The sequence below is a fragment of the Otolemur garnettii genome, unplaced genomic scaffold (assembly GCF_000181295.1).
Source record: "Otolemur garnettii isolate 467f Iridium unplaced genomic scaffold, OtoGar3 scaffold00088, whole genome shotgun sequence".
NCBI lineage: Eukaryota > Metazoa > Chordata > Mammalia > Primates > Galagidae > Otolemur > Otolemur garnettii.
The window spans coordinates 164,641-174,236 of record NW_003852483.1 but is presented as its reverse complement, the minus strand read 5'-3'; the positions used below and the strand labels follow the sequence as shown (position 1 = coordinate 174,236).

Below are 9,596 nucleotides of genomic sequence, written 5' to 3'. Positions count from 1 at the left end.
TGAGCTATAGGCGCCAAGCCGAAATTTGGTCAGATTTCATGGTAGAAAACTGATCACATGTTTGTCTACCTCCCTAGATTGAACTCTCATATTTAAGAACAGCAGGATTTTCATGTTTCTATTTTTACTATATTAACAAAATGCATGACAAAGATCAATTACTTTTTCACAATGAATCTAGAGTTAACTTCCTAAAAATTCAAAGAGGGAACATGGGCACATGCAGCTTGACTTCTGTTCTTATTTTGTATGGTGGTAAGACCCTTCTTCCCCAGGCAGTGAGTGCTTTCCAGTTGTCACTATTCCTCTTCATCTCCTCTTCCAGTCAATGTCCCCATCAGGCCAGCTTTAAATGTCATTCAAACTTTTCCCAGGAAGCCCTGTCAACTTGGCTATTGATAGTCCTTGCCCATTAATGTCTCTGGTTTGAGTACCCCCACCTTCATCTGTCTGTACCTTGCTACCACAGCAAACACACGACCCTCTTTAGCCTCAAGCCTTTAGCTATGGGGCCCCCACACCTCCTCCCTCCACAAAGGCCCATTTGTCCTGTGGCCCTATCCTGGCCACATCCTTCACATATCTTTTTTTTTGAGACAGAGTCTCATTTTGTCATCCTTGGTAGAGTGTCAAGGAGTCATAGCTCAAAGCAACCTCTAACTCCTGGGCGCAAGCGATCCTCTTGCCTCAGCCTAAGGAGTAGCTGGGACTATAGGCAGCTGCTACAACATCTAGCTATTTTTTTTTTTTTTAAGAGATGGGGTCTTGCTCTTGCTTAGGCTCGCCTCAAACTTGTGAGCTCGAGCAATCCACCCACTTTGACCTCCTAGAGTGCTAGGATTATAGGCATGAGCCACTGTACCTGACCTACCTCACATACCTTAATATTTAGCTCAGGGGCATCTTCCATAGAAAGACTTCTCCAATGGTTCCCTCCCTAACTAAACTCTAACTGCTATTCCGCTAAAGAAAGGGCCTTTCTTCTCAATATGTGGAGAATGTTTCTAGGCTCCTATGTTTCCTATACACACAAGGCACATTACTCCAGGATTCCAGCCAACACTGATGAATACTGACTAGGTTCCAGGCCTAAGTATAAGAACCTTTATATACATATACTTGTCATCATACAGCCCAAAGAGTTTAGTACTATTAGTATCATCCTTCTTTTTTTACAGATTAGGTGGCTGTGGCCCAGGGTAATTAACTTGCCCAAGAATACAAGGTAGGTGGGAAGTAGAGACTGACTCTAAGCAAAGGTCCTGTGATTTCAAGTCTGTGCTCAGAATCATCAATTCAGGCTCTTCCCAATGCTCTGGTTACATGGGTACTCACATAGAAAGGATGGGACCCTGGGAGGATGGGGACTACCTTTATCTCTCATGTATGTCTAAATCATGGTAGTTAAAGCCACACCTCACACATTACAGGTGTTTCACAGATAACCAATGAATGGATGTGAATGATTTACACCTTCTCTGAGATTCTGGGATGCCCTAGGGAATTGTTCACTTTCCTCATGGTTTCTTTTTTTTTTTGAGACAGAGCCTCAAGCTGTCCCCCTGGGTAGAGTGCTGTGGCATCATAGCTCACAGCAACTTCCAACTCCTGGGCTCAAGTGAGTCTCCTGCCTCAGCCTCCCAAGTAGCTGGGACCACAGGCGCCCGCCACAACGCCTGGCTATTTCTTTGGTTGCAGCCGCCATTGTTGTTTGGCGGGTCCTGGCTGGATTCGAACCCGCCACCTTAGGTGTATGTGGCTGGCGCCTTAGCCACTTGAGCCATGAGCACCGAGCCTTCCTCATGGTTTCAATTTCTTTTTTGGACAGTTTCACTCTGTTGCCCTGGGTACAGTGCCATGGTGTCATAGCTCAAACCAACCTCAAAACTCTTAGGTTCAAGCAATTCTCTTGCCTCAGCTACTCTCTTGCCTCCCGAGTAGCTGGGACCACAGGCACCAGCCATAATAACCTGCTAGTTTTTCCATTTTTAGTAGAGATGGGGTCTCATTCTTGCTCAGGCTGGTCTGGAACTCTTGATCTCAAGGAATCTACCAGCCTCAGCCTCCCAAAGTACTAGGATTATAGGTGTGTGCCATCACTTTCATCCAGTTTCAACTATTTTTAGCCTATATTTTTTGCACGTACCCCACTCCATGCTGGAAATTAAGACCCTACAACTAAAGCAAATGATCCATCTGGGCAGCATAATTATTTCCCTTAACCTTCTCTAGAGAGAAATGAATATATTTCAATTTATCTCTGAGAGGAACTCATATATTTTCTATTTTAACAGTGACTAGAAAGACACTAAAGAAAATGACAAGATCCGGCTCCTCCTCTCCTTTCTGAGTGAAGAACGGTTGTGTCACTTCACAGTTGGAGGAACATCAGCTCTAAAGGTGAACTGGGCTTCACCAAGTTTTTTCCAGGTTTGCACCCTCAAGGCTGGAGTTCTGGCTTTCCAATATCTCCCTTGCCCCTGGCCTGGCAGAAGCAAAAGGAGATCTTATCTGAAAGGTGATTTCTAATTAGCACAGCACAGGTGAGATTATTTAAAAACAGAAACAAGGCAAAAGTTAACTGCATTTTCATTTCCCATAAAAATTTCTATTGGAAATTAGATAGCTATCTGGATAAATATAATCCAACAATTTAAATTTATGTAGGTTGGCAAAATAATGAAAAGGAACTCAAGATTCACATTTACAGAAATCATACCTGAAAGTTAGCTCTCATCTCATTTTTTCACATCTAATCCTTCCTAGGGATGGGTTCCCCTCATGTCTCAACCAAACCATCTTTATGTGGGGGAAACCATCTAAAGTCATTCAGACAGGTGGCCTTTCTCTAGCAATGAAAAGAACAAGGATATCACAAAATATGCCCTTCCACCAGTTGCTAGTAAGCCATAGTACTTGGAGGCAACTAGTGAAAGCCAAGAGATAAGTCCTTGGCAACAGTTTTATCTGGGAGGAAAGTGAGAGCAAAAACCTCTCCTAAAGATTCTAACAAAGTAAATAAACTTTATAATGAGGAACTGCCACACAATGTCTAAAGTGGTTTCCAGAAACTGTGGTCTAACCTTCAATTCTATTATAAAATTGAGACCTACAAGAATTTACCTGTAATATAGTGAAGTCAGATGATGAAGTATCTAAATTGTTTATAGTTTCTTTGTCCTCCACCTGTAAAATAAACGGAGAATTTATTATATCAATAATAACATAACAGTGTATCTATAAAATGAAAACTCAATAGCCATGAAAATAATTTACAACAAAATTTAGAACACAATGTGCTAAAACATTACAATTAAGACAGCAACTCAAAATACTGTAAAAAACAAAAAACCAGGATTATAGTATGATTCTAGCTAGACTAAAAGAAATACTGCATGTAAAAGCCTATCTGCTAACAAGAGCGAAACCCACTGAAAATATATCAATGTAGGTTTTAAAACACAAGCTAGACAAAGAAAAAAGTTAAACAGAAAAGACATCCAATTGGAAATTACATAGACTCTTCAGCTACCACTGATTACCCAAGCCTGATGACACTGATATAGGGACTGCTGCCTCCAAGCTTGGAACAGTTGTCTCTATCTCTGAGAACCCTCCCTGCCTCCTAGTGGACTTTTAGACCTGAATGTGAGGACAGGAGCATGACAAAGGCAAAATCTATGACCCACCTACGCCCCACATCTAGGGGAAAAAAACTGTATGCTGAGCTTGTATTCTCAGAGGTGGGCCCTGCCTAATAAGGTGAGGGGTTCCCCAAAGACAGAGAAGGGGTTTAGATGCTTTTTGACTCAAATATTGGTCGTCATATATACAGGCCTGAAAATTAGTATATTTTTAGGGGAAATGTTTTTCAAATATTTCATAATGAGCATGTATTACTATCAATTTTACTTGATTTTCACTGACTGGGAAAGACGTGCAAATAATCAAAAGACTTCACAAGGTACAATGCCTATTCATTGAAAACCACCCCCTACCACTCCTTCCTTCTCATAATGCAACACGATTGTCACCAGATATGTGTGTGTGCATCAGAGACCACCTACATTTCTGTCTGCATGAGAGGCAGCACATTATTCTGAGCCCTATCTTATTTTCACTTCTCTTTTGGAGATCATGTTAGTTCACATAAATCTACTTAGTTCATTTTGACAGTTATATAGCAGTATATTAACTATACTGCTGGTAGCTAATAAATTTCATTAGTAATTCTATGAAAATTCTAAAATTCATACTAATTCTTACTATATGTTAGGCACTGCTCTAAGCCAAGGGTCAGCAAACTTCTGTTAGGGTTCCACAGTAAATATTTTAGGCTCTGTAGGACATATAGTTAGTGTTACAACTACTCATCTCTGCCACTATAATGTGAAAGCAACCATAGACAATAGTTATAGTGGGTGTTAACTAACATTTAAACCAATAAAAAATTTTATTTACAAAAGTAGGCAGATAGCTGATTTTTGCCCTAAGTTTGTGATAAACATCCATCCATTTAATCCTCCCAAAACCTTTAGAATTGAGGACCAGAGACACTAAGTAACTTGCTAAAGGTCACACAGCAAGTGGCAGACCTGCAGAGTCTACACCCTCAACTCTTTTTTTTTTTTTTTTGAGATGGAGCCTCAAGCTGTCCCCCTGGGTAGAGTGCCATGGCATCACGCTCACAGCAACCTCCAACTCCTGGGCTCAAGCGAGTCTCCTGCCTCAGCCTCCCAAGTAGCTGGGACTACAGGTGCCCGCCACGCCTGGCCATTTTTTGGTTGTAGCCATCATTGTTGTTTGGCGGGCCTGGGCTGGGGATTCAAACCCACCACCTTAGGTGTATGTGGCTGGCGCCTTAGTCGCTTGAGCCACAGGCGCAGAGCCCACCCTCAACTCTTAAAGTATACTGCTTCCAGACATTTAGGATGGTTCTAGCTTTCCTTGTAGTATACATTATTTCCTAATTAGGAGGCAAAAAACCCCAAAACCCCAAACAAAAAAAACAGCCTTAAGAAAATACAGCCAGTTAGGAAGAATATGTAATTCCTGCCACTACACAAGCACTTCTGCTACTCCTTTTTAGGAAGCTGGCCAATGAGACTCACCAAAAAATAAAACTATACACTCAATTTGCATTAGAATACTCTCAGCCACTTCTCAAAACTAAAATCCTAACTCAAAGACAACAATCTACTACCTCTAAGGATACTCAGAATCACTTCCAAGAGGAAATATAAAAATATTTTGAGGAATAACAGAAATGAATTGGCAGGACTTCCTTCCCCCAAAAGTGCTAGAGAAGCACTCATGGCAGATCTGAAGACTACCACGAAAAGACCTCTCCCATAAAGCAATGCATAAAGGGATGTAGGGACACCTCATGGCCTCTAATTTTCATAGCCTTTCCTGCCTCATAATGTTAATCCTCATGAAAATGAAGTAATTTATTAAGAAATTAATGGCACCAAGACAAGATAGCATACAAGTTACATTATGGACTCTGAAATTAGTCTGGTCTTATTTCTGACTCTATCATGAGCTGTATGCTACCTGGAGAGATTTCTTACCTTTTTTTATTTTCCAGTTTCAACTCAAAAAACAGGGTAACAGAAGCATCTATATTTCATATTCTTGTTAAAAGGATTAAAGGACATAATAACTAATGCCTAGTAGGTAGAAGTCAATGAATAATACCCACTATGATTTATAACATGATATATTCCTAACAGGGAAAAAAAGCTAGGGCTTAAAAAACAATGTCAAAGTTAGTATTAAAGGTTTAACTATTAGGAAAGTACCAATTAGTACTTCACAGGAAAAAAACAACTTACAACCACTTCTAATTTTAATATTTTCAAAGCATCTAAGCAGTAACACTACAGATCAACTTCCTCAAACAGGAAGATTTTGAATATTGTCCTCAATGTTTCATGCTGTTTCCTACAAACAGTACGCACTTAGGTACAAGACACTACTTTTCTTTTTTTTTTTTTTGAGACGGAGCCTCAAGCTACCCCCCTGGGTAGAGTGCCATGGCATCATGCTCACAGCAACCTCCAACTCCTGGGCTCAAGCAAGTCTCCTGGCTCAGCCTCCCAAGTAGCTGGGACTACAGGCCACAACGCCTGGCCATTTTTTGGTTGCAGCCATCATTGTTGTTGGGAGGGCGCGGGGGGGATTCGAACCCACCACCTTAGGTGTATGTGGCTGGCACCTTAGCCGCTTGAGCCATAGGTGCCGAGGCAAGACACTACTTTTCAAGAGCTAAGTATTTTCAAAATTGTCCCAAATGTACATGTAAATGGATAAACCATATTCTACTGAACTGGTATTAAAAGAACTTAATTCTAAATATAAAACTATCATCTATTATGATATTTATGGAATTGACACATTAAAGGTACATTCTAGAGACATTCACAAGTTACCTACAGCATGTTCTTGAAGTTGCTCTGGAAGCTCTTTCATTTCTTCCTGGACTAGCTCTCTATCAGCTGGGGACTCTGGGAGATTTTCAGCATCATCATCCTCTACACAATCTGCAATACTTCCATTATCAATTTCTGCTTCATCCAATACACTGATATCTATTATATCCATATCATGCAAGTTATCCAGACTGGTTTCAACATCCTCCTGTGACAAAACAAAACCAAACCATCATGTGACTGTGACCATCATCAGACCACCAATCTGATTCACTTGCAAGGATGCACATACCTGTCCATCCCCAGAATTTTCCTCAAGCCCGTTATCTTCCACACCCTCTTCTTCTGGTTTACGCCCTGAACAGAGAATCATTTACAGCATGAGATCAATAATATGCATTTTCCAGAAGCAATAATCTTCATTTGTATAAGCCCTGAGCACTATATAAGTGGACACTTTAAACACCCACGGCACCTATCAACTTAGGAACACTGCATAATGCAGCAATAGGAATGCCATTGCATCAAGGCAGATCTCTCCCCTACCCTCAGGTAGCAGAGGTCCTGCTCTCACCAAATGGCTGTGGAATTAGGAGGCAAATGAAGTAAGTTTTTGTTTTTGAGACAAAGTATCAGTTTGTTGCCCTCAGTAGAGTGCTATGGCATCTTGACTCACAGCAACCTCAAACTCTTGGGCTTAACTGATTCTCTTGCTTCAGCCTCCCAACTAGCTGGTACTATGGGCGCCTGCCACAATGCCTGGCTATTTTTAGAGATGAGGTCTTGCTCTGGCTCAGGCTGATCTTGAACTCTTGAGCTCACGCAATCCATCCGCCTCAGCCTCCCAGAATGTCAGGATTACAGGCATGAGCCACTGCTCCCAGACTTCTTGTTGTTTTTTGAGACAAAGTCTCAGTTTGTCACCCTTGGTAGAGTGCCATGGCATCACTGCTCACACTATTTTAGAGACTGGGTCTTGCTCTTGCTCAGGCTGGTCTCGAACTTGTGAGCTCAAGCAATCTACCCACCTCAGCCTCCAGAGTTCTGGGATTACAGGTGTGAGCCACCTAGCCCAACCTGGAAATAAGTTCTTAACCAAGTCAGGCAGACCCAGGCCTGCCTAAGGTCTATCCTTCTTGTGAAGTGGCTTTGTTTGCAGGGAGGGCAGAGTTTGATGCAAATATGCTGCTTTTTAGTTAGGGAATACAGAGCTTGCTTCTCCACAAAAACAATGATACAAAGCAAAATATAAATAAACAAAAAGAAAATAAAAGCCACTCACTATTATAGTACCTTGAGTTAGCATTCATTTTATATACTAACATCAGATATCCTCTGGCATTTTGCTATGTACAAACAAGTACTCTGCTTACAAAAATGGCACTATACACCTGTAATCTTGAACTCAGAGCTCACAAAATATTCTATATTTTCACTTAATGTACTGTCAACATCTTTCCATGTTCTTTAACTGAACCACAAGGCTACACCATCATTGACCTAATGAATACTTATGGTTAGAAATTTCAAAAGATGCTAATAAAAATGAACATCCTGGTAATTCTTTTTTGTGCACAGGTAGTTATCATCTTAGGACATCTTTCTAGAAATGGCATTTCCAGAAGAAAAATCATGCACATTCTTCAAGGCTTAGGGAAAAAACCCTCCCACATAACTAGCATGATACGCAAGCAGCAGCTTGTTCTAATTTATACACCTCCACGAACAGTGAATAGAAGTGCCAATCTTCTTCTTTTTTTTTTTTTAATAGTAGAGACAGAGTCCTGCTCTGTTGCACAGGCTGGAAGGCTGGATGGAGTACAGTGGCCCGATCACAACTCACTTCAGCCTCGAACTCCTACGCTCAGCTGGTAATCCTCCACTCTGGCTTCCCAAAGTGCTGGGATTACAGGTGTGAACAACTGTGTTCATCTTAACACCAGGTTTTTCTTGAGGTTAACCCAGCAAGTGCCTGTGGCTCAGTGTGTAGGGCACTGGCACCATACACCAAGGGTGGCAGGTTCAAACCCGGCCCCGGCCAAACTGCAACAAAAAAATAGCCAGGCATTGTGGCAGGTGCCTGTAGTCCCAGCTACTCGAGAGGCTGAGGCAAGAGACTCACCTAAGTCCAGGAGTTGGAGGTTGCTGTGAGCTGTGAAGCCACAGAACTCTACGAAGGGCGACAAAGTGAGACTTTGTCTCAAAAAAAAAAAAAAAAAGAGGTTAACCCAATGTTAAGAAAAAAAAATTACAAAAAAACTTTAAAAGATTAGATACCTTTTTAGGTTCACATTATTTCAATAACTGTATGCTTTGAAAAACAAATCATTTTCCCCAACTCCTTTGCTCAACCTCTTAATTTTTCTTGCTAATCAATTATTTATTTTATAACATTCACAATCTGCCAACAGTTCACAGGGCAGGCACATTGGCGCTTTCATCCACATAGCAATATTCACATTGCCATTTGCCTTTATTTATACAAACAATAAAATTAGCAGAAAATAGAAGAATGTAAAGGATACTAGAAATAACAGAACTGAAACAAAAATAGAAATCATTAGCCATAGCAAAAATTTATGGCTACCAGCCTGAGCAAAAAGCAAGACCCCAGTTCTACTAAGTAGAAAAATAAGCTGGGTATGGTGGTGCGTGTCTGTAGTCTCAGCTACTAGGGAAGCTGAGGCAAGAGGACTGCTCAAACCCAAGAGTCTGAGGATGCGGTGAGCTACAATGCCATGACACTCTACTAAGGGCAATAGAGACTATCTCTCTCTCTCTCTATATATATATATATAATTTTATGGCAAAAATAAAATTTTGGGTATTAAGAGCAGGCTTGCTAAAATTACACTAATTTCTTTTCTTTTTTGAAACAGTTTCATTTTTGTCTCCTTGGTAGAGTGCCATGGCATCATAGCTCATAGCAACCTCAAACTCTAGGGCTCATGTGATTCTCTTGCCTCAGCCTCTCAAGTCGCTGGGACTACAGGTGACCACCACACACCCAGCTATTTTTAGAGACAGGGTCTTGTTCTGGATCAGGCTGGTCTTAAACTCCTGAGCTCAAGCAATCAATCCGCCTTGGCCTCCCAGAGTGCTATGATTACAGGTGTGAGCCATTGCACCCAGCCCTACAGTACTATTTTCTTTTTTTTTTTT

At 41.1% G+C, this 9,596-nt stretch overlaps 1 protein-coding gene across 6 annotated transcripts in view; it reads right to left on the bottom strand.

Moving 5' to 3' along the window:
• SAFB (scaffold attachment factor B) overlaps positions 1 to 9,596 on the bottom strand; it is a 42,648-nt gene that overhangs the window by 21,358 nt on the left and 11,694 nt on the right. For all 6 annotated transcript variants that reach the window (XM_003795000.2, XM_012808369.1, XM_012808368.1 and 3 more), the window contains exons 3-5: positions 6,727 to 6,791; positions 6,439 to 6,642; positions 3,124 to 3,186 (exon numbers count right to left, since the gene is read on the bottom strand). In XM_003795000.2, the coding sequence (XP_003795048.1) occupies positions 3,124 to 3,186; positions 6,439 to 6,642; positions 6,727 to 6,791 (332 nt within the window). The remainder of the gene's footprint in view (positions 1 to 3,123; positions 3,187 to 6,438; positions 6,643 to 6,726; positions 6,792 to 9,596) is intronic.